Raw genomic sequence first — 26,407 nt, forward strand, 5'->3', positions numbered from 1 at the left:
ATCAGCCCAGTATTCACCTAGCGGGATGTGGAAAACCGCCTAAAAACCACATCCAGGCTGGCCGGCATAGCGGTCCGCATCGTTAATCCGCCAGGCGGATTCGATCAGGGGCCGAGCCCAGGAAGCAGCGCATTAGCGCTCTCGGCTAACTTGGCGTGTACCATACACATTTATATGATAAATGTACGACATTTATTGTGAAACCTAGCTGTAATTGCACATTTCATATAAAGCCCTCGCATCCACTAACTTAACAAGAAACATTTGTGTAGTAACCTTCTACGCTCATGGGTAGATAAATTAAAATAAAATAAAATAAATGAAAACAGTAATCGTGTTTCAGACACGGGACACAGGGGTGAAAACTGCGACGCTAGCCACAGTGCGTCCATTTGGGCTGCGCTTAGCGTGCGCTAAGAGGCATCTAAGGAACGTCGAAAACTTTAACGGTCGTTTTCTCAGGAACGGACGAGTATCTAAGGATAAGCCAAGATACGAGTCCGCTTTTTTTTTAGCTCCTCTTTCGCTGAGCGAGGTTTCTGAAAAATCTGGATATAGTCACAAAGGATAGCAATGTCATCATTGAACCTTATGATTGCTATCCTGTCACTCTGAATTTAATCCCAGTTCTGCAACTATTTTATTTCCTTCGTTGCTTCGACATACTGAAGCGATAGACTGCAACTCTCCATTACGTCCTTTAGAATCAGAGCACTTTGTCTCATTACTCCAGTTTCGTTGTTTTGTGGAGGATTATGTATACTACACGTCTTTCTCTATAGCGTGTACCTTTCACATTCAACCATTAAAACTATCGGCACTCAAGATATTCGGCATCATAGTCAACCACATCCACCGTCTCCAACGAAAAATTCGTTGAAGGTAAGGACAAGCCAGGCCCCTTTAACCTTGCCTGGAGGGCTTTGCGAGATTTCCACACTGCGCCACTTAGTCTAATGAGCTTCCATTTTACGTATTTCGAGCCTGAAACATCGGTCGAAGAAGAGTATGCAGCCTATTAGAAGATCAGGCCATTTCATACAAGATAGTCTTGCCTAAACACACGAAAAATGCTGAGACGCCCTTTAATGGTTAAGTCCTCCAGTAGAACTGGAACCCCAAAAATTTACCAGTAATATCAGAACATGATGTTACAGCAACCCTTAAAAGCACGGCAGTCTAGAAAGAAACACTTCAGAACAAGAGTTTGAAATGACAAAGTGACCTGTCAGTAGCAACAGATTTTCTGCACTATCTCTTATTTGCTTTCGTGAAAGAGCTGTTCACCTCAGTCTTAAATCTTCCCTAGAACAACTTGGAGAGTACTGAAAGGGCTGCGATACAGTTAAAAAATTGACCTAGTTTGTTATCCACAGAGAAATTGAATCCCCACAATGTGAACATTGTGCTCCCAGGTTAATTGTTCTTCATGTTCTAAGTTAAAGTCAGTCTGGCAGTGAGCCGAACGGTTGCGTAAGAACGCCAAATGCTGCCAACTGATCGTTAATCTTAAAGCTGAGGTTGTGAACATTTCCTTACCAATCACATATACATATTTCGGGTGCCCCAGGAATGCTTCGACAAACTTCGAAGGGTTGTAGATGGTGTCTTGAGCAACAATTCAAGGATAGGAACCCGCATCTGGAAACGTCAGCTAACGTCCCTACAGACCATCGAATTTATAGGCACCGGCGCCTGCTGCTAGGCCACCCCTTTGGTAGTAAACGTTAATTTGTACGCTGACGGACCGTAGATGAATCGTCTCGCAAAGTTGTTTATTATTCAGTGATCTCGACTGATTGTCGTAAGCGTCAGTGGAGAAGATAGAGCTAGCTATTGTGCAGACAGGCCTTGTCTCCTATGAAGGCGACGCTCTGTTGCCTTGGTGGATGACAGTTTCGGACACAGGTTTACATCTGCAGTTGATTTTTCTCCTGAATACTCAAAAACAGTGGAGATTTTAAAGGGTTCCAGGAGAAAAATAAAAACTGCCGAATGAAAACCCTTGTTTGAAACCATTATCCACCGAGGCAACAGATCAGTGCACTCATAGGAAACACGGCCTTTCTAGGCAGCTTCTCCAATGGCGATCGTTGCAGTCACTTACGATCACTGAATAACAAACAACATTGCCTACGTCAGTCAGCGTACATCATCACCCGCCAGGTTAGCCGAGAGCGCTATTGCGCAGCTTCCTGGACTCGGGTAGGTGCGCCGGCCCCGGATCGAAACCGCCCGGCGGCTTAACGACGGAAGCCGGTGTGCCGGCCAGCCTGGATGTGGTTTTTAGGCGGTTTTCCACATCCCACTTGGTGAATATCGGGCTGGTCCCCACGTTCCGCCTGAGTTACACGGCTCGCAGACATTTGCACACATTCGCACTTTTCCATGGATTACACTTGACACAGACAATTGGGGTACACTAATTCCGTCCAGAGGGGTACAGGCAGGAAGTGCATCCGGCCATCCCTTAAATTAACCTTGCCAATTTCGATTAAACATGTCGACCCTGCGTCATTGTGGCAACAAGGCACAAGCAAAAGAAAGAAAGAAAGAAAGTCAGCGTACATCATCATGTTTGCTGCCGAAGGAATGGCGTAGTGGTAGCCCCCTGTAACGTCTATGCTCTGTAGCGTCGTTGGATCATGTTTTGGACATGGATTCCTCTCCTCGATTTGTTTCTCATGTCGCACAGCTCCCCCCGTCGGAGGTTCGATTGCTCCCTCGGATATGGGTGTATATGTTGTCCTTAGCGTAAGTTATTTTACGTTATATTAAGTAGTACGTAAGCTTAGGGACCGATAACCTCAGCAGTTTGGACCCATTGTCCTTAATACAAATTTCCAATTTTTGTTGCTCATGACACCCTCTAAGACCCGTCGAAATTCGTCACAACATTTCTGGAATTCCCTGTATGATTAGAGTGGCAATGTGTCCCAGCAACCGACAAATAAATAAACATTTTCTGTTAGTACTTTTTGTACGCTTGTATTAGACGTGCCTTACGTATGATTGTAACACGTGTGTTCCCTGTGTTGCAGCGTCCCGTATTCGATATGAGATCACGAGCGGGAACATAGGTGGATCCTTCGCCGTGAAGAACATGACGGGCGCCATCTACGTGGCGGGCCCGCTGGACTACGAGACGAGGAAGAGGGTGAGTAGTCTGAATTTTGGAAGCCAAGTCGCGCCGCAGTCGTCAAGCGTGCCCGGGCGAACGCCTGCCCGTGCGAAGCGAAGACACTATGGATATACAGGGTGTTTCACTAAATGTGTTTGCCTCTGTGAGCTACGAAGTAATAGGTGACAGAAATATTTATTGCAGTGGGTCACCATAAGAAACGTTACACTGTCCGTGGAGCTATGACCATAGTTTATTGTGTTATTATCCACAGAGTTACAGCAAAAAGATACAGTTTTTTTAAATAGAACAATAGTTGTTTCTATCATGCACTGGAATCAGTAACACCAGCTGTGTATGCCTCAATTTCAATTACATTCCTATCACTTTTAGTTTGGTAGCTATAACGCTTCAAAGTTTCAAGGGCAGATACCACATGCTGTACATAATACATGGCTTTGTGGTGGGTGATGGATGTTCTGGCGGTGGGAAGTTGATCTAAATGAGATGTTCAAATGTGTGTCCTTGTTCTTGAATGCACAATGCAATGCACCTTCTAAATGATCTGCGGACGAGATGTAACAACACCGGTATCACGGAGCAACATGCGCCCTCGATGTGCCGTTGTAGATCATCTGGGGATGTGGACTCAGTGACATAAACACGATCCTTTAGATATCCCCACAAAAATAAATCTAATGGTGTTAAATCGGGCGACCTTGCGGGCCATGAATGAGGACTATGGCGCCCCAACCACATTCCTGCAAACCTGTTGTTTAGTTCTTCCACAACAGCACGCGCAGAATGGGCTGAGTGACCATCGTGCTGCATCCACATATAGACTCTCGTGTGTAGACATAGATGTTCAAGGAGACCACCCAAACTGTCGACTATGAACGCGCTATATAACTCACCTGCCAGTGAACCTGGGAAGTAGTGTGGACCAATGATTTCGTCCCCAAGGATTCCACACCACACATTAATAGACCAGCTACATTGACGGTCGACAGTTCGTTCTCACAGAGGATTGTCTCCGGCCCAGTTGTTCACGTTATAGCGATTCACTGCATCATAATTTGTGAACGTGGACTCATCAGAGAACATAACACCTTCTAAAGACTACAGCGTGAAATTACGCATGGCCCGTTCACAGAATGTAACTCTCGCACGGAAATCGTTCTCATGCAGCTCCTGGGTCAGTGACAGGCGGTACGGGTGAAACCTGTGGCCGTGTGCTATACGCCACACAGATGTGAGCCTGACACCAACGACTGCAGCAACGGCTCGTAAGCTGACATCGGGATCGTGGTGTACTGCAGCTAAAACAAACACCTCAGTCTACTCACTTCTTGCAGTTCTTCGTCTGTTCCTGTGGTGCATTACCAAGCTGCCTGTTTCCTGAAGTCGTTGTTCGGCACGTAAGAACGTAATGGCTGCCGGAGCTCTTCGTCTAGGATAACTCACGGAGTACGCCATAGCTGCTTCAGTGGCATCGTGTCGGCACTCGCCGAGCATCAGCAACATCTCAACGTACTCGGTGTTCGTGTATGGCATCTTCATCCGATGTCAGTAACTGTGGTGTATTGAGCCCCGTTTGTTTGTGTGGCTCGAACTGTCGGGTATACGGCCGTGTGCGGCGACAGTCGGTAGCCTAACAGCGCATCGAGGAAGCTTCTCGCTCCGTGAAATCGGTGACATTACAACTCGGCCGCACCACACTTAGAAGGGGCATTGCTTTATGCGCAGCGTGTGTGGTATCTGTCCCTGAAACTTTGAAGGGTTGAAGCGCCGAAAGTAAAAGTGATAGAAATGTAATTTAAATTGATGTATACACAGCTGATGTTACTGATTCCAGTGCATGATAGAAACAACTATTGTTCCATTAAAAAATTGTATCTTTTTGCTGTAAGTCTTTGGATAATAACACAATAAACTATGTTCATAGGTCCGCAGACAGTGTAACGTTTCGTATGGTGACCTACCGCAATAAATATTTCCGTTGCCTATTACTTCGTAACTTGCAGAGACAAGCACATTTAGTGAAACACACTGTCTGTATGTGTAAGTCAGCACAGCGTACTAAGCTCTGATGGCTATCCTGAAAGCTCTCTATTGCTGTGCTATCGTTCTCGGCCATGTGCCGTCACATAGCGGGAAAAGGGGAGAAGACTAAAGCGAATTTGGTGGCAGCAGTCTTGTTTGAGCGTGGGCAACAGGATCGCTCCTATTGGCATGTCTTGAATAACATAATATTTTTGTTTGCTGGACTTTTTAAAGTGTTGCTTCCTATTGGTTTAATTAAATTAGACCGGCTAAAACCTATTCCTTCAGAGTAGCCACTATCGGTTATTTTCTTCATCCTTCTTAGGCAGCTGTGATTCCGAAAGATACTAATTACGCGTCAGTAGCCACTGCATAACTAGAGGTCCATCAGTTGTACAGGATGACTCTGAACTCTACCAATAGATAATCGGATGTTCTACCGTATCGTAGACCCTTAAAACGTATCGAACTAAAATTAACGCCGGCCGGAGTGGCTGAGCGGTTCTAGGCGCTACAGTCTGGAACCGCGCGACTGCTACGGTCGCAGGTTCGAATCCTGCCTCGGGCATGGATGTGTGTGATGTCCTTAGGTTAGTTAGGTTTAAGTAGTTCCAAGTTCTAGGGGACTGATGACCTCAGAAGTTAAGTACCATAGTGCTCAGAGCCATTTGAACCATTTTGAACTAAAATTAACTCTGCCATCATGCCCAATAGAAAGAAACCGGCCGATCGCTGCTTCATCCTATGCCCAAAATGCCATCCAACGTTAACAGCCTATGAGATTACCGCACATTCCTACATTACAGTCGCCCCGACTGTACTGCAGGAATGCTTGGAAATCTTGCCGGTTGTTAACGATGGAGTTCCAGCTGGAGCCGATGTTGCTTCTTTTATTAGGTCCTCGGATATCCTCACCATGCCGAGTGGAGCCAGTTGCCCAGAACACAAACCAAAGAGCTGTGAAAAATAGCAAGGACGGAAATAACGGGAATGGACTCGAGTTGAGTAAGTGCGTCAAAGGTAAGACAGGAATTGAGAACGTTATGACAACATATTAAACTGAAAAGGAAACAAGTGGGTCATCTAGCGAAAGAAACTGAGGAGGAATGATCCAACGAAACTATCAGCTCATTTCAGATTGGTAAGATAAGGGTAATAATTGGCAACCAATGCTGAACAATCGCAATAAAGTCGTGAGATGTTCAATTGACTCTTTTATTAGAACATGTTACGCGTTTCTGGATTACACCCATCTTCAGGCATCACGAACTTCAACTCCTTCCTAACCAACCAGGCGTACAGCCTTGACAATTCAAAGAAAGTGTCCAATAACTTTGTTTGAGTTGTCAAGGCTGTACGCCTGGTTAGTTAGGAAGGAGTTGCAGTTTGTGATGTCTGAAGATGGGTGCAATCTAGAAATGAGTAACATGTTCTAATAAAAGAGTCAATTGAACATCTCATGACTTTATTGCGATTGTACAGCAATGTTTGCCAATTATTAACACAAAAATAATCGCAGGCCTTAGACGGGATTTTATGTCCTGTATGTCATCGGTAAGAAAAGAGTTAAAGGATGATTTAATAGAAGATGTATCGCCGAGAAAATGATTTCCCATTCGCCTCTGCTCCGTTCACAAACTTCTACTGCCACCTCACGTGCCCTCAGCGCCATCAGGCAGCATACAACCTCGTGGTGGGCAGTGGTCGTTATGTTTCGGCTCATCAGTGTATACGTTATACTATAGGATGGAGCTTTCTGAATCATGAATCTATGTGGATAGAAATAAGAAAGTATTCTACTGTTCAGTCCGTATGCACAGATCTGACACCATTGTGTTACAGGACCGGTGCTAAGACAAGACGTGCTCGGCTACTGTATTTGTATATTATTCTTAAGACGGTTTTCTGCAGTTTGAAAACTGTGTCCATATTTCGTGCATTCTTTCCCCAGGAAAGAATGTCATAGATAATAAATGAGTGTACAATGAAAGGGCATAAACATGCTAATACCATTCCATTTCCAAGCATCTTTGTGTGTTCACATCACTTCAGCTGAGAATCAATATTGATTCCTAGAAATTTTGTGTCTGTTGCACGGTTTATAGAGATGCCATCTACATGTAATTTAACAATGTCACTTTCCCTCTTCAAACCGAAATTCATGGGATTACTTTTCTTTGCGTTTATTGTCAGTTTATTGCTTATTGCCCAATTGTAATCTACTCTGAGGGTTTCATTTGCTTTCTCTGCAAGTAGTTCTCTTATTATCTCTGTGACTACTACATTGCTGTCATTAGCTAAGATAATTTTTTCCCTGTGACTAACACTATGAGAAAGTCATTGATGTGTGTCAGGAACTGTGTTGGTCCTAATATGGTACCCTGAGAAAATCCTGTTTAACTGTGTATTGGCTCAGATTAGTATTTTACTGAAAGTTTAGACTTATTTGAGATATGTGTTATCTCTGCTGTGGTAGACAGGATCGGAACCGCTCATAAGATACTCGTCTTACTCCTAATGCTCCTGGCTTATTTACTTGAATCATATGTTAACAGTACCAAAAGCCTTACAATGATCTAGAAATATGCCCGTGACACACTCACCTTTGTCAAGAGTGCAAAACACCACTTTTGTGTATTCTACTGTGGCTGATTACGTACTTCTACCACTTCGGAAATCAGACTGTGATTCACTTAGAAGGTTGTATTTATTCTAGTGATTAATTAATCTGTCTTTCATACTTCATTCTATTATGGGCCGATAATTTTATTTATCTTCTGCATTACCTTTCTTTCGTAGAGGCTCGTCTCTTGCCTGTTTTAAATACTGTGGAAATTTCCCTGATGCGAAGGATTCGTTTATTATGTTTATTAAAGGGTACAGTTTTACTGACTTTATGATTGCGGTTGATATTAACATCATTGTACTTAGTGAATAATTATTTACAGGTTGTAAACTGCATGTCGTATATTTTTTCAAAGTTTAATGGCAAAAAACCGGCTTGCACCCATCCATGAAAATTTCATTAGTCATCTTTCTAAGAGTATACTTGTATTGCTATTTATTGCAATGTATTTGTCACCGGCGTACAGAACAAACTTGACATCTGGTAATGTCACAGATGAAAGGCCATTTATGTACACATGAAAAAAGTGAGGATCCTGAGTTTCAACCTTTTGGGAATCCACATGTAATTATTTTCTAGTTGGATGATGCTTCATGGATACATGCCTCTTTTCAAATTATACCCTTTGCATTCTGTCAGACATATAGGATTTGAACATTTCGCGGAAGATTCGGATAGACTGCAATATTGTAATTTACTTAAAGGGATATTGTGATTTACATTGTAAAATGCCTTTGACAGGTCGCAGAATATACCAGTATCCTGTAATTTATTTCTGTTGAATTAAGTGCATTCTCACTGTAGATGTAGACGGCCCTCTGAATATTAGAGTTCGTAGCGTTTTTTCGTAGTTCAGTAAAAACAACAGATACACATAACAGAGACTTCAGTCATCAGTAACATATTCTCCCTCACTATTTACAACAGTCCGCCAACGTTGGTGTATCTCTTCGATTCCGCGGCTGCCGAAATAACGTGGTTTTGAGGGGAAGACTCGTCGAGCCATGTTTAAAGCGCATTTTCAAACGAAAACGAAGTTCCTTGAACGTTGTTCGACAGAGAGATGGGAATCTGAGGGCGCAAAATCAGGTGAATAACGTGGGTGCGGAATGACTCCTGTATAGTGTTAGCGTGTAGTACAGTCACTTAACGCAATCTTGCTGGTCGTTGTTCTTGGATTGTGTCTGCAAAACGTCTCAGATGTTGACAATAAATGTCAGCAGTGATGGATACACCTCGTAGAAGCAATTCGTAGCACACCACAGCCCCGCTGTTCCAGATGCATAACATAATCTTTTGTCGATCTCCGCAGGTTCTTTGTACGGCGAATTGCTGCTTTGTTTGGGCTCAACTATTCCTTCCTTTTCCTTATGTTAGCATAAAAACACCATTTCTCCTCACCAGTGACGATCCAGAATAGGGTCGGTGTTATTCACGAGCCAAGTGATAGAAGCAAGCAGTGAGATGCGCGTATGCCCACCCGCTGATTTTTGTGATTTTGGCTTAGATCATGCAGTACCGAACACCCGATTTTTCAACCTTCCCCACTGCATGCAAATGTTGCACTATGAAGGAATGATCACATTTTATCACTTTTGCTAGTTCTCGAGTATACTGACGTACACTAAACGATCTTGATCAAATCCCAAAAGTCTTCCTGAACACGGAGAGTCACTAACGTTAAAACGATGCTCCTTAAAACGATAAAATCATTTTCTTACCGTGCTCTACCAATGGCTTTATCTCCATATAGGGTGGAAATGTTTCTCGCTGCCTCTGCTGCTGTCACCCTCTACTGAACTCAAACAGAAGAATATGCCGGAAATGTTCCGGTTTCTCCACTTGGCACACCACACCATTTTCTAGCGTACACAGTCCATTTACTATCTCCAAATAATTAAACGACAATATGTGAACTCAATAACAACAGTGTACTACAAATAAGACTTCAGAATCCATAAATAAAACCATATCGATCGGAATAACAAGATAAAAAAAAAAGCTCCACGAACTTACACACCGACCTAATATTTACAATGACTGATTTGAGATACTGCATAACAGCATTACTCAGCGTGAAACTCCATCTTTACAGTAACAGTTGTAAAATGCTTGTTAAGAAGTTTTGTAACACCGCAATGTAGAAGATGACGACCCGATAGTGCAAACGTAATTTCCGGCTTAGCCTGTCTAGCAATGTTCAGAAACAGAATCTCGTATCTACTGGAGTGCACAAGAAGAATCACCATCGTAGAGCGTGGCGAAATATTTGATGATACACTACTGGCCATTAAAATTGTTACACGACGAACATGACGTGCTACAGACAGGAAGAAGATGCCGTGATCTGCAAATGATTAGCTTTTCAGAGCATTCACACAAGGTTGGCGCCGGTTGGCGCTGACATAAGGAAAGTTTCCAATCGATTTTTCATGCACAAACAGCAGTTGACCGGCGTTGCCTGGTGAAACATTGTTGTGATGCCTCGTGTAAGGAGGAGAAATGCGTACCATCACGTTTCCGGCTTTAATAAAGGTCGGATTTTAGCCTATCGCGATTGCGGTTTATCGTATCGCGACATTGCTGCTCGCGTTGGTCGAGATCCAATGACTGTTAGCAGAATATGGAATCGGTGGGTTCAGGAACGTAATACGGACCGCCCTGCTGGATCCCAACGGCTTCGTATCACTAGCAGTCGAGATGACAGGCATCTTATCCGCTTGGCTGTAACGGATCGTGCAGCCACGTCTCGATCCCTGAGTCAACACATGGGGACGTTTGCAAGACAACAACCATGTGCACGAACAGTTCGGCGACGTTTGCAGCAGCATGGACTATCAGATCGCACACCATGGCGGCGGTTACCTTGACGCTGCATCACAGACAGGAGCGCCTGCGATGGTGTACTCAACGACGAACCTGGGTGCACGAATGGAAAGACGTTTTTTGTTCGGATGAATCCAGGTTCTGTTTACAGCATCAGGATGGTCACATCCGTTTTTGGCGACATCGCGGTGAGCGCACATTGGAACCGTGTATTCGTCATCGCCATACCGGCGTATCACCGGGCGTGATGGTATGGGGTGCCATTGGTTACACGTCTCGTGCACCTCTTGTTCGCATTGACGGTACTTTGAACAGTGCTCGTTACATTTCAGATGTGTTACGACCCGTGTCTCTACCCTTCATTCGATCCCTGCGAGACCCTACATTTCAGCAGGACAATGCACGACCGCATGTTGCAGGTCCTGTACGGGCCTTTCTGGATACAGAAAATGTTCGACTGCTGCCCTGGCCAGCACATTCTCCAGATCTCTCACCAACTGAAAACGTCTGGTCAATGGTGGCCGAGCAACTGGCTCGTCACAATACGCCAGTCACTACTCTTGATGAACTGTGGTATCGTGTTGAAGCTGCATGGGTAGCTGTACCTGTACACGCCATCCAACCTCTTTTCGACTCAATGCCCAGGCGTATCAAGGCCGTTATTACGGGCAGAGGTAGTTGTTCTGGGTACTGATTTCTCAGGATCTATGTACACAAATTGCGTGAAAATGTAATCACATGTCAGTTCTAGTATTTTTGTCCGATGAATACCCGTTCATCATCTGCATTTCTTCTTGGTGTAGCAATTTTAATGGCCAGTTGTGTAGAAGAAAGGCACCACTCGTGCGGTAGGCCAGCCAGCAGCCGCCCCTGTTGTTTCCGACGCGCCCTCCCTCCGCCACGTAAGCCAGTGCTAGCAGCCTAGCCCTCCCAGCAGCGACGACTTGCCGCGGTCGACGCCTGCTTCCCGCTATCTGTGCCGCCGAGGCGCCAGCGCCCTTAACAGGTCTCGGCGGGCTATCAGCACGCACCGCCACACACCTCGCAGGGGACCGCTTGCCGCCGTAATGCTCCGACAGCGACGTCGTAACGGAGAGCCACCCGCGGTCCATCTGACACGGACTTGTATTTTCGCATTTTGTGCGCTGAGCTGCTTGTGCCTGTAAATTCAGAATTTAAATGCAGATCTGTTAGTTGACGATGTACCGTGAGGCGCGCTCTTGGGGACTCGCTGTGGAGGTCTTCCAAGGCATCACTGCTTTATCGATGAAACGACGCAGGCTCTAAAATACTGAAACACCTACTCCTGATATTTATAGCTCACTGCCTCAAAGCAAGAAACACTCTAGGCAATGGTGAAGTTACTATAGGTTTTTATCACATTATGCAGCTGAATTCGCCTCCTTTACGTTGAGGCAACAAACGTCATGTGATACCATTATGCAAATATTCAGATGGCGGTAGTATCGGGTACGCAAGGTATACAGGGTGGTCCATAGATCGTGACCGGGCCAAATATCTCACGAAATAACGATCAAACGAAAAAACTACAAAGAACGAAACTTTTCTAGCTTGAAGGGGGAAACCAGATGGCGCTATGGTTGGGCCGCTAGATGGCGCTGCCATAGGTCAAACGGATATCAACTGCGTTTTCTTAAATAGGAACCCCCATTTTTTATTACTTATTCGTGTTATACGTAAGGAAAAATGAATGTCTTAGTTGGACCACTTTTTTCGCTTTGTGATACATGACGCTGTATTAGTCATAAACATATGGCTCACAATTTTAGACGAACAGTTGGTAACAGGTAGGTTTTTTAAATTAAAATACAGAACATTTTATTTCGGTTGTTACAATGTGATACATGTACCTTTGAGAACGTAACATTTCTGAGAACGCATGCTGTTACAGCGTGATTACCTGTAAATGCCACATTAATGCAATAAATGCTCAAAATGATGTCCGTCAACTTCACTGCATTTGGCAATACGTGTAACGACATTCCTCTCAACAGCCTTCCGTAATGTTAGCGCATGCACTGACAATGCGCTGACGCATGTTGTCAGGCGTTGTCGGTGGATCACGAGAGCAAATATCCTTCATCTTTCGCCACAGAAAGAAATTCGGGGACGTCAGATCCGGTGAATGTGCGGGACATAGCATGGTGCTTCGACGACCAATCCACCTGTCATGAAACATGCTATTCGATACCGCTTCAACCGCACGCGAGCTATGTGCCGAACACCCATCATGATGGAAGTTCATCGCCATTCTGTCATGCAGTAAGACATCTCGTAGTAACATCGCTACAACATTACGTAGGAAACCAGCATACATTGTACCATTTAGATTGCTATCGATAATATGAGGGCCAATTATCCTTCCTCCCCTAATGCCGAACCATACATTAACCTGCCAAGGTCGCTGATGTTCCACTTGTCGCAGCCATCGTGGATTTTCCGTTGCCCAACAGTGCATATTATGCCGGTTTACGTTACCGCTGTTGGTGAATGACGCTTCGTCACTAAATAGAACGCGTGCAAAAAATCTGTCATCGTCCCATAATTTCTCTTGTGCCCAGTGGTAGAGCTGTACACGACATTCAAACTCGTAGCCATGCAATTGCTGGTGCATAGAAATCTGGTACGGGTGCAATCGACGTTGATATAGCATTCTCATCACCGACGTTTTTGAGATTCCCGATTCTCGCGCAATTTGTCTGCTACTGATATGCGGATTAGCCGCGACAGCAGCTACAATACCTACTTGGGCATCATCATTTGTTGCAGGTTGTGGTTGACATTTCACATGTGGCTGAACACTTCCTGTTTCCTTAAATAACGTAACTATCCGGCGAACGGTCCGGACACTTGGATGATGTCGTCCAATATACCGAGCAGCATACATAGCTCACTCCCGTTGCGCATTTTGAGCGCAATAGCCATACATCAACACGATATCGACCTTTTCCGCAATTCGTAAACGGTCCATTTTAAGACGGGTAATGTATCATGACGCAAACACCGTCCGCACTGGCGGAATGTTACGTGATACCACGTTTGTGACTATTACAGCGCCATCTATCACAAAGCGAAAAAAGTGGTCCAACTAAAACATTCATATTTCTTTACGTACTACACGAATATATAGTAAACAATGGGGGTTCCTATTTAAGAAACCGCTGTTGATATCTGTTTGAGCTACGGCAGCGCCTCTAGCTGCCCAGCTATAGCGCCATCAGGTTTCCCCCTTCAAGCTAGACGAGTTTCGTTCCTTGTAGTTTTTTCGTTTGATCCTTATTTCGTGAGATATTTGGCCCGGTCACTGTCGATGGACCACCCTGTAGAACTGCAGGCCATTGGCGGAGCTATCATTAGTACTCAGGTGACTCATGTGAAAAGGTTTCCGATATGATATGGCCGCATGACGGAAATTAACAGACTCTGAACGCCGGGTGGTTGTTAAAGCTGGACGCTTGGGACATTCCATTTCGGAAATTGTTAGGGAATTCAATATTCCGCGATCCAAAGTTCTAAGAGTGTGCCGAAGAACACCACATTCAGGCATTACCTCTCACCAAGGACAACGCAGAGGCCGATAACCTTCTCTTAACGACCGAGAGCAGCGGCGTTTGCATCGATCTATCACTGCTAACAGACAAAGAACACTGCGTGAAGTAACTGCAGAAATCAATGTGGGACGTACGACGAAGGTATCCGTTACGACAGTGCGAAGAAATTTGGCGATAATGGGTGATGGCAGCAGACGACCGCCGCGAGTGCCTTCACTAACACCACGACATCGTCTGCAGCGCCTCCCCTGGGCTCATGACCCTATCGGCTGGATCCTAGACGACTGGAAAACCGTGGCCTGGTCAAGTGAGTCCCGATTTCAGTTGTTAAGAGCTGATGGTAAGGTTGAGTGTGGCGCAGACCGTACAAAGCTATGGACCCAAGTTGCCAACAAGGCACTGTCTAAGCTGATGGTGGCTCCATAGTGGTGTGGGCTGTATTTCCATGAAATAGACTGGTCCGTCTGATCCAAATGAACCGATAATTGACTGGAAATGGCCTTGGAGACCGTTTCCAGCCATTCAAGGACTTCATGTTTCCAAACAACCATGAAACTTTTTATAGATGACAATGCGCTATGTCACTGGACCACAGTTGTTCGCGATTGGTCGGAAGACCGTTCTGGACAGTTCTGGCGAATGATTTGGCCATCCGCATCGCTCGACATGAATCCCATCGGACATTTTTGGGACATAATCGAGACATCAGTTCGTGCAAAAAATCCTGCAATGGCTACATTTTCCCAATAATGTACGGATATTGAGGCAGCATAGCTCAATTTTTCTGCAGAGGACTTCCAACGCCGTGTCCATCCCAAGTGTAACTGCTGCACTAAGACGGGAAAAAGGATATTAGAAGGTGTCCTATGACTTTGTCATCTCAGTGTGTATAGTATCTTCATCAAGACAACAAAGAAGCCGAGGTGGGTTAAGAAACACATCTCACTCCCTTGAAATAAAACTCAATAAGGTGCACAAAACTGTACATATGTGTGCATCAGTGCTTATACACGACATATTCACGATGATAATGTGGTAACACGCCATTTTGCCGGAAAAAATTCTGTCCCCGTATCATGTTGTGATTGAGGCATTACATAACGTTCAAGCATTTTCGAGTACTATATGCCAATTCCAGTTGACTCGGAAAAAAAGAAAAGATCGTAAATCTTATTTCTGTTTACAGCACAAAAAACATTTACCTTAGGCGAGTCCTGCATATGCTCGATTACATGACGTGGTTTCTGCTCACCCCATATCCGAACATTATGGCGATTCACTTTACCGCAGGTATGGAAGGAGACTTTGTCACTGAGCACAGCTTTTTTTTTTTTTTTTTTTTTTTTTTTAAGAAAATCATCTTCAGCCTGCATTTTACTAAACATTTCAACACAAGACTTAGCTCGCTTTTCTTTGTCACTGCCTCTTAAGGCTTGCAATAATTCCAGTTTGTAGAGCGTGAAAGACAGGCGTTTCCGCAAACCCTTCCGTAATGTAACACTGTGCATATTCAATTCTAAGCTGCCGCATCTCGTTGATTCACCCTAACTACGAATGTAAAATTGCCGAACTTGTTCATTGCTGTGTCGGAGACTACTGGCCGACCTCGACCTGGCATCCTACGTGATATACAACCATTTTCGGTGAATTAATTGTACCAATTAATAACAGTTTGTCTTTGAGGTGGTGGCTTGAGATATTTAGTCCTGAACTGTGTCTTAACCGTAGTACCGGATTTAGATTCATGAAACCATAAACAACACTGTGCTTGCTCTGCACTGTTCTACGACTGCATGATGTCTGTTGGAATAGCTCATTCGCATATGCGATCTAGCGGGAGCATCGAGAAGTAACAGTGTCAGCAGGGAATAAAACTTGAAGATCTACTGTATTGAGTCCTACGTTAAACATTTCTGGGACTTATTTACCCTTTTTGCAATTAAAGGTTACTTTTGTATAACTAATTTATAAAAACCCTGTACATTGGTGACCAACTGTACTAGGCACACCCATCTAGTAGCGTGTAGCATCCCTTGTGGTCTTAAAAAAGGGGGCGACGCGCTGTGGCGTGCACTGCACGAGACACTGATAACGATGGGGAGCTCTGCTGATATGAGGCTGTTCAACTCCGCATATGGATCGGTTGGAGTTGGGTCTAAGTCACACACATGTTGCTCGATGTCATGCCAAATTTTCTCAATACTGCGGCCATGAGCCCTCGTGTGGAGCGTTCCTGAAACCATTCTGCACCAATTTCGGAACCTGAGGGACTGCATTGACTTGGACCCGCCAGGGTAGCCGAGAGCGCTAACGCGCTGCTTCCTGGACTCGGGTAGGCGCGCCGGCCCCGCATCGAATCCGCCCGGCGGATTAACGACGAGAGCCCGCGTGCCAGCCAGCCTGGATGTGATTTTTAGGCGGTTTTCACATACCGCTAGGTGAATACCGGGCTGGTCCCCACGTTCCACCTCAGTTACACGACTCGCAGACATCTGAACACGCTCGCACTATTCCATTAATTACACTCGACGCAGACAGTAGGGGTACACTAATTCTGTCCCAGGGAGTACGGGGTGGTGGCAGGAAGGGCATCCGGCCACCCCTTTCCACTAACCTTGCCAAATCCGTTCTTAACAATGCCGACCCTGCGTCAGCGCGGGACATGGCACCAGTGACTTGCTGAAGTCCCAAGTTGCCTGTGGATATTGCTAAGCATATAAACTAATATACAGGCAATATGTTCCTGTATTGTTCGCTGTTGAAGTCGATGACAGAGGTATCAGGAGTTGCTTCCCATTCCTTGTGAACAACCTGCACACGAGAATACCAGCACATAGTGCCTGAACACAGGCCTGTCGTCAGCGGCATATAACGTCCCGTTCGATTTTCTGCGTACTTGAACTCTGACACCTGTGTGTGTACCAAAATGTGGCGCGATACGCCAGTTCAGGTGGCCTCCTTTCATGCTTCGAGCATTCACTGCTGGTGTGCCTGCACCCTTGTGCCTTTGTTCCCTTTGACGTGTAGTGAACAGAGGTACGAGTACGGTCGGAGGCCTATGTACCGCATAGTGATGCAACCTTTCGAAATAGTATGACTGCTCGCCTGCTGTTTTGAACGACCAACATTGAACTGGCAAGTGATTTTCTGAACTGTGGCCCGTCTATCCGTATTTATAATCGGCACCAATCGTTGGCGACCACTCTCGTCGACAAGTTGTTGTTCACGGCAATTGGTTCCGCCAACAGTGATTTTGCCAGAAGTGAGCACTATACAGGGTGTTCGAAAAAGAATTCCCTAGTTTTAAGTAGAAATTTAATGGAGAAATTGAGGAAAAATTACACCGATGAGTACGTATCATGAAAGAAAATTCCTTCAAGTTTTGTTTAATGTTAGTAAACTTCAACGTGGGATCCATTTGTTGCCCTGCACACCTCGAGACGATATTCCATTTCCCGCCATGTATTCACCAACAATTCAGGTGTAACTGTCCCAACCGCCACGACAATTCTTTCAAGTACATTATTGATACCTCTGACCTTATCACTGTACACAACATTTTTTATGTGGCCCCAAAAGGAAAAGTCCAATGGGATTAAGTCTGGGCTTCACGGTTGCCAAGGTATTGGGCCAGCCCTGCCTATCCACCTTCCGGGAAAGCGAGTATCAAGTGCCAAAAGCACATGGTTACTGTAATGAGGTGGCGTGCCATCTTGTTAGAAAAACACAAGTCCCTTTTCCGCTTCAGTATCGTCCATTTGGGGAAAGACGTACGCTGTCAACATGTCACAGTAAACGTTCCTGTTTATCGTTTTTTCTACAAAAATGAAAGGACCAGTCACACGACCTTCCATCAAACCCACAGACATTAACTTTACGAGAGTCACGTTGATGCTGAATAACCTCATGTGGCTGCTCTGCCCTCCAAATTCTGCAGTTATGACGAATAACACACTGCACTTTCTGTTGCGGAGTACACATTGTTGCTGAGTTGCTCTGCACTGCGCTGCACGCACACCTGGACTGAACTGAGGGAACAGAGGAAAAATAAAGCACTGGTGCCGTCTCAAGGTCAAGCAGACCTGCCAACTGCAGGGGAGCCAAACTGGTAGAGTAGATGGATCAAACACCACAAACCAGAATAGTGTGTGTCACTTTGTACAGATTCTTGGACACATTAAAACTAGGGAGTTCTATGTCAAACACACTGTACAGGGTGAGCATTAATAAGGTCAGTAAACCACAGGGACGATTTCCTGAATGGAAATGAGGAAAGATGGTTCAGTGAACATGTGTTCGGGAATGGATGGTCTGAGTGCAACGGCAACAGATCGTTCCGGAACGCAGTACAGAGCTGCATCGCATCCACATCACAGCAAATACTCAAAGAGGTCTCCATGGGACGCAATGCACGCGTTCACACGTCACAAAATGGAGTGCAGCGCTCTTTCAAACTTTCTGGCCTCTCTCCAAATAGAGTCACAGGCGTCGTGAAGACGCTGTTGAAGGGTCTGTTCTTCAGGAACAGGTTTAGCATTCACAACGTTTTTCATATGCTCCGAGAGGTAAACATCCAGGGGGTTTAAGTCCGGAGATTAGCAGATCATGCTACAGGCCCTCCCCGTCCTATTCAACGTCTGGAGAAGATGCTTTGGATGTGTCGGCGAACTGTAATGCGGAAGTGGGGTAGTGCTCTGTGATGCAGAAACCTCATAACCTATCTTCTTGCCAAAGGCACATTCTCAAGTAGCCCAGGCAGAGTATTCCGCAGGAAAACCAGGTACGTTCCTCTGTCGAGGCGTTGTTGAATAATAACCAGTCCAAGTATGTGGTCGCCGAGAATCCTTGAGCACACATTGATGATGAACTGATGCTGACGAGACGTCTCAACCATTCCCCAAGGAATGTCTGTAGCGCACAGATGGCGATAAAGCAGATTGAAGATGCGAGTTCTGGTAAACGCTGCTTTGTTGGTAAAGACGATCGACGCCAGAAATTCAATAGTTGTGGTGGTCTGGTGCAAACACCATCGACAAAATCTTTCCCGTAGAGAGAAATCCGCTGCTGATAATCCTTGCACTCGTTGCAGGTGATAGGGATAGTAGCGGTTATCACCAAGGATACACGTAATCGCTCTTTGGCTTACACCATGTTGGCGGGCCACTTGTCTGAAGCTTGTACTAGAGGTCGTCCCAGTACCTTGTAGAAAACGGTCCACCACATCTGGCGTACGCATAGTCCGCAGCCTTCCTGCACGTTCGTCTGTACGAAAGGACCCATGATCAAATGGTTCAAATGGCTCTGAGCACTATGGGACTTAACATCTGAGGTCATCAGTCCCCTAGACTCAGAACTACTTAAACCTAACTAACCTAAGGGCATCACACACATCTATGCCCGAGGCAAGATTCGAACCTGCGACCGTAGCAGCATCGCGGTTCCGCACTGAAGTGCCTAGAACCGCTCGGCCACAACGGCCGGCAACCCATGATCACACAAAAGTCCAAAATAGGGTTAAAATGTTGTGTGATGTGGTTGGTGTCTGTGAGGGGACTTCCTTTGGTAAAGCTATGCCGACTCTCGACCGTTTCTATTTGCTTGGCCGTACACAAACACCATTTCGGCATGTTCCTGACATGACTACCGGATATTTCTGCTGCCTAATATACGCTGCGTCAACCACACCGCCTGCTACAAACAAGCAAGACACGGCAATTCTTCAAAGGATCTTTCATTCATAAGCGCCATCTACCGTGGCAACGATTCATTGTCGGACATTTCATATAACCTTTTTTCCTTCATTTCCTGCCGAAAATCCGTTCCTGCAGTTTGTCGATTTTATTAGTGTACACCCAATAAATTAGTGCATTCCTCATGGAAATGGAGTGTTCCATGTGTCGGGTACTGAGGATCTCGTCGGGATCAGATGCGCTGACATCGCGCGTCTTGCCCTTCCTGCACTCGATCTCAAGATCGAAGTCTAGTGCTAATTCCGAGGCAAGTGACAGGCTGAATTGTTTCATTCTGTGATGACAGGATGTCACTCCCTCCAGCATTGCAGCTTTCTCTGATTTAATGACCAAGAGAGATGGCGCAGTGGTGGTTTCCGCACTGGACTCGCATTCGGGAGGACGAGGGTTCAAATCCGCGACTGACCATCCAGATTTAGATTTTCCAAGATATTGCTAATTCGCTGAAGGAAAATACCAGGATAGTTCCATCGAAAGTGCACGGTCGATTTCCTTCCCCGTCCTTAACCAATACGAACTTTTACTCCTTCTCTGATGAGCCCATTGTCGTTGGAACGTCAAACCCTAATCCTCCCTTTTTTATAGTGTAGTTATTCGTGAATATACGAGGTTCACTCCAAAAGAAATGTACACTATTTTTTTAAAATCATCTTTTATTCTACATGTTTGAAAGTTTTACAGTGTGTAGATACATCCTTTAGGAACAATATTTTCATTTCTCCACACAATTTCCATACCTCTCAACTGCCTTACGCCATCTTGGAACCAGCGCCTGTATACCCGCACGGTAAAATTCTGGGCCAACCTGTTGGAGCCACTGTTTGGCAGCGTGCACAAGGGAGTCATCATCTTCAAACCTTGTTTCACGAAGAAAGTCTTTCAACTTCCCAAAGAGATGATCGTCACATGGAGCCAGGTCAGGACTGTAAGGTGGGTATTTCAGTGTTGTTCATCCGAGTTTTGTGATCGCTTCCATGGTTTCTTGACTGACGCGTGGCTGTGCATTTTCGTGCAACAGCAAAACATCCTGCTTTTGCCGATGTGGTCGAACACGTCTCAGTCGAGCTTGAAGTTTCTTCAGTGTCGTCATATATGCATCAGAATTTATGGTGGTTCCGCTTGGCGTAATGTCCACAAGCAAGAGTCCTTCGGAATGGAAAAACACCGTAGCCATAACTTTTCCAGCAGAAGGTGTTGTTTCGAATTTTTTTTTCTTGGGTGAATTTGCATGATGCCACTCCATTGATTGCCTCTTTGTCTCTGGTGAAAAATGATGGAGCCATGTTTCATCACCTGTCACAGTTCTTCCAAGAAATTCATCTCCACCATGCTCGTACTGTTCCAAAAGTTCAGTGCATACCGTTTCTCTTGTTTCTTTGTGAGCCACTGTCAACATCCTGGGAACTCACCTGGCACAAACCTTTTTTAACGCCAACACTTTCAGTGTTCTGCAAACACTCCCTACCCCTATCCCAGCGTAGCGTGACAAATTATTCACTGTGATGCTTCTGTCAACAGTCACCAATTCGTTAACTCTCTGCACATTGTCTGGAGAGTGTGCAGTACGAGACCTGCAGCTGCAAGGACAATCCTCAATATTGCCGTGCCCGCCTTCATCACGTAACGTGCTTGCCCACCGACTAACTGTGCTGCGATGGTCAGTAGCATCTCCATACACCTTTTTCAACCTCTTGTGGATGTGTCCCACTGTATCGTTTTCACAGCACAGGAATTCTATGACAGCACATTGCTTCTGGCGAACGTCAAGTGTAGCAGCCCTCTTGAAGTCATACTGTGACGGCGCCACTCACGGGAACAGGTTGAACTAAGTTTGAAAACAAGCAGAAAGGATGTATCTACACACTGTAAAACTTTTACACATGCAGAATGAAAATTGTATTTATACAAAAATAGTGTGCATTTCTTTTGGAGTGATCCTCATAGATTATGGAATCATCTTTACTTGTTACCAAGGTCTTCCGCCCATTTAGTGCTTTACCTGCTGGTAAATAACCCACATTGGCGTCAGTGCACTGTAAGTGTATGGTATGGTACAGTGAGCGATCATCTATGAGTACCATATGTTATAGACGAATCACTGAATGCCAACATATATATCTATATTTCCTAACACGGGGTGTTCGACCAAAGTTCGGTAACATTCCATTACAAGCAAAGAGGAGCATGTGGCATCGGCAGGCCTATATTGCTGCAAGCGGCCATCATTTTAAATATATATAGGAAAGAATCACTTACAGTTGCGGTTGATACAGATACCGTGCTGGCGATGAATCCGGTGGGTCGGGCAGTGCTCCAGTAGTAAAATAGTGATATCTCATTGCGCTTTATCCTTTCAACAGACACCACTCATACCAATCGTCTCAACTTTCCGTTTCATAAAAAATGGCATTATTTTATTTTAGACAAGTGCACGTGCTGCTGTGAGACATATTTTCCTTCATTGATGGAATTTCGTTGTAGGGTATCTTTTTGAATCGTTGCGTGTAGTTAAATCTGTGAGAACAGCAAATCAACTAGACCCTCACTTCTGAGTAAAAGAACACCAGAGGTTGTAATCGGGCGACTGAACATATGCGGAAGAATGACGGAGGTAGCCCATCAACTTAGAGGAATCATCGAAGGAAACGTGATGTCCTAATGAAAAACTGTAGTGTTAATACAGATATCACAGTTTCCTGCGAGTAACTTATTTATTATACCACCACGCGTTTGTGGTTCACACCAACATCTTTCAGGTGGGAAATCACTAATACTAAGAATTTAACTGCGTAACTCTCCACCTGAAAATGATGGTGTGAACCGTCGAAACGCGTTGTGGTATAATAAATGGCTTGCAGAAACTTTATTTGTCTTTAATTATCAGTCGCAGTTCTTAAGGTGCCGGCTTTTATGGACGAAATAATTAACTGTACCGTAAGTACCTAAGAACATCTCTGGCGCCATTCATAGCATATTTCGCTTTAGGCTTGTAAGGGAAAGTCAAGAAACATTAGTGTGCGGACGGATGCATTTAGACAGATGTCCAAACCAAGTTCTTTGAAACCGGCATACTAATCGCAGAAGCTTATGCTTGGCAGCGCTGTTTCGTTACTAACTATTATCACGTGGTATTAGAACAAAATATCAAAACAATCCAAATGAGCTTGACCTTTTATCGGATCATTATACTGCCGTGGCAGCCCAGTTAACCATTTGGCCTTTTTAATTTACGTTTTACACTAATTTTCACTTATATTTAGCATGATACTGTAACTCATCATACAATTTTATCTTTTTCCACATACAACTTCTCTTTCAAGAAGCCTGTTTGTACTTCAGAGATAACGCGAGAGTAATAGGGAACAGTACTCACAGTGAGATATTGTGCGAGATGGAAACCTGCACATTCCCTGCCACGTGAGAAGAAAGGAAGACGAATGGTTCAGGTGCTTGTGTGACTACCTCACCCAAGAGCAGAAGTCGACTTAAGACGCAGACGCCTTCTCGCACTGGAGGATGCTGGCTGCCGCTACTCTGCGCAGGAAGAGGAACTTTATGTGACGTGACCGAGAAGTGCACTGGCATCTGACATCACAAGGAGCTGACAGCCAAAGCAACTTTTCCATTTCAATTCTCCTAACTTCGCCGCGCTATTTCCTTTGTGGTCTCTCCTTCCGTGAGTTTCGGAACGGAGCATCGAATCGCTAGTGCTGGCTCTACTCTTTATGTACACGTACACAGCGTGCGATCGTCACACACGATTTTAATACACTACTGGCCATTAAAATTGCTACACCAGGAAGAAATGCTCATGATAAACGGGTATTCATTGGACAGATATATTATACTACAACTGACATGTGATTACATTTTCACGCAATTTGGGTGCATAGATCCTGAGAAATCAGTACCCAGAACAACCACCTCTGGCCGTAATAATGGCCTTGATACGCCTGGGCATTGAGTCAATCAGAGCTTGGATGGCGTGTACAGCTACAGCTGCACATGCAGCTTCAACACGATACCACAGTTCATCAAGAGTAGTCACTGGTGTATTGTGACGAGCCAGTTGCTCGGCCACCATTGACCAGACGTTTTCAGTTGGTGAGAGATGAGGAGAATGTGCTGGCCAGGGCAGCAGTCGAACATTATCTGTATCCAGAAAGGCCCGTACAGGACCTGCAACATGCGGTCGTGCATTATCCTGCTGAAATGTAGGGTTTCGCAGGGATCGAATGAAGGGTACATCCACGGGCCGTAACACATCTGAAATGTAACGTCCAATGTTCAAAGTGTCGTCAATGCGAACAACAGGTGACCGAGACGTGTAACCAATGGCACCCCATATCATCAAGCCTGGTGATACGCCAGTATGGCGATGACGAATACACGCTTCAAATGTGCGTTCACCGCGATGCCGCCAAACACAGATGCGACCATCATGATGATGTAAACAGAACCTGGATTCATCCGAGAAAATAACGTTTTGCCATTCGTGCACCCAGGTTCGTCGTTGAGTACACCATCGCAGGCGCTACTGTCTGTGATGCAGCGTCAAGGGCAACCGCAGCCACGGTCTCCGAGCTGATAGTCGATGCTGATGCAAATGTCGTCGAATTGTTCGTGCAAATGGTTGTTGTCTCGCGAACGTCCCCATCTGTTGAATCAGGGATCGAGACGTGGCTGCTCGATCCATTAGAGCCATGCGGATAAGATGACTGTCATCTTGACTGCTAGTGATACGAGGCCGTTGGGATCCAGCACGGCGTTCCGTATTACCCTCCTGAACCCATCGATTCCATATTCTGCTAACAATCATTGGATCTCGCAGCAGCAATGTCGCGATACGATAAACCGCAATCGCGATAGGCTACAATCCGATGGAAACGTGATGATAGGCATTTCTCCTCCTTACACGAGGCATCACAACACATGGTAGGCATTTCTCCTCCTTACACGAGGCATCACAACAACGTTTCACCAGGTAACGCCGGTCAACTGCTGTTTGTGTATGAGAAATCGGCTGGAAACTTTCCTCATGTCAGCACGTTGTAGGTGTCACCACCGGCGCCAACCTTGTGCGAATGCTCTGAAAAGCTAATCATTTGCATTTGATAGCATCTTCTTCCTGTCGGTTAAATTTCGCGTCTATAGCATGTCATCTTCGTGGTGTAGCAATTTTAATGGTCAGTAGTGTATATGTGTGGCTACCCTGACAACCTTCCATCGATTGCTCAATTCCTTCACTTGTGTGAAATTCTTAACACAACTCACACTTTGCCGTCTTCATTGGACTAACACAATACCTCTGTGGTCTGTAATCTCATTGTAATCGTTTGTCAATGAAATACGAAAAACAGCTCTTAAAATACTCCTTGCTTCTGGACCTACCTGCTTTCTAATCCAGTCAGTCAGTTGCTTCCACAACTGCAATTTCATCTTTGTACACAAACACATTTTATCGGCACACCGATTAAGACTTTGGACTCGCTTCCGGATGGAGCAGAGTTGAGAGGCATGTTGAGACCATACTATTTGAATCACTTGGGGTGAATCTCAGGAGATTCATTAAACAGGGCTATCGTCCATTACTTTTCTCACCTGTCTCTAATGGTGCTAATACTTAGACTCTGATAACCTTAACTTCGAAGAAACAATCACTAACCTTTATCCTCATTTTACGCTGAGTGCTGCTGCTGTATCAAGCTGTGTTTATATTGTCATGACTATGGAAAGGAGACACCACTCGTATGTAGCTTATTCTTCGCAAGCAGGACATCATACACTGAGGTGAGAGGATACCTCCCAATACCGTGTCGGGCCGCCTTTAGCGCAGGGTAGACCAGCAGCTCGACGTGGCACGGACTCAACAAGGCGTTGGAAGTCCTGTGCAGAACTATTGCTATGTTGCCTCTATAGTCGTCCATAATTGCTAAAGTATTGCCGGTGCACGATTTTGTGCGCAGACTGACGTCTCGGTTATTTCCCACGAATGTTCGATGGGATTTATGTCGGGCAATCTAGGTGGCCAAATCATTCACTCGAACTGTCTAGATGTTCCTCAAATCATTTGCGCACAACTGTGACCCGGAACATGGAGCATTGTCAGCCATAAAAGCTCCTGCGTTGTTTGGGACCATGAAATCCATGAATGGCTGCAAATGTTCTACTCCAGTCAATGATCGTTTCAGTTGGACCAGAGGACCCCGTTCATTCCATGTAAACACAGCCCTTACCATTTTTAGCCACCACCAGCTTTCAGCCAGCTTCAATAAGAAGTCTCCACTTATCAGGAGCATATTCTATTTTGAAGCCGGCCGGAGTCGCCGACCGCTTCTAGGCGCTACAGTCTGGAACCGCGCGACCGCTACAGTCGCAGGTTCGAATCCTGCCTCGGGCGTGGATGTGTGTGATGTCCTTAGGTTAGTTAGGTTTAAGTAGTTCTAAGTTCTAGGGGGACTGATGATGT

The 26,407-nt window shown here is 45.2% G+C and overlaps 1 protein-coding gene across 1 annotated transcript in view; it reads left to right on the forward strand.

Moving 5' to 3' along the window:
• Positions 1–26,407, forward strand: part of LOC126484972 (neural-cadherin-like) — a 431,022-nt gene that overhangs the window by 110,038 nt on the left and 294,577 nt on the right. Inside the window, exon 3 of the mRNA XM_050108576.1 lies at positions 3,042–3,157. Coding sequence (XP_049964533.1) covers positions 3,042–3,157 — 116 coding nt within the window. The remainder of the gene's footprint in view (positions 1–3,041; positions 3,158–26,407) is intronic.

Source organism: Schistocerca serialis, chromosome 6 (genome assembly GCF_023864345.2).
Source record: "Schistocerca serialis cubense isolate TAMUIC-IGC-003099 chromosome 6, iqSchSeri2.2, whole genome shotgun sequence".
NCBI classification, from domain to species: Eukaryota; Metazoa; Arthropoda; class Insecta; order Orthoptera; family Acrididae; genus Schistocerca; species Schistocerca serialis.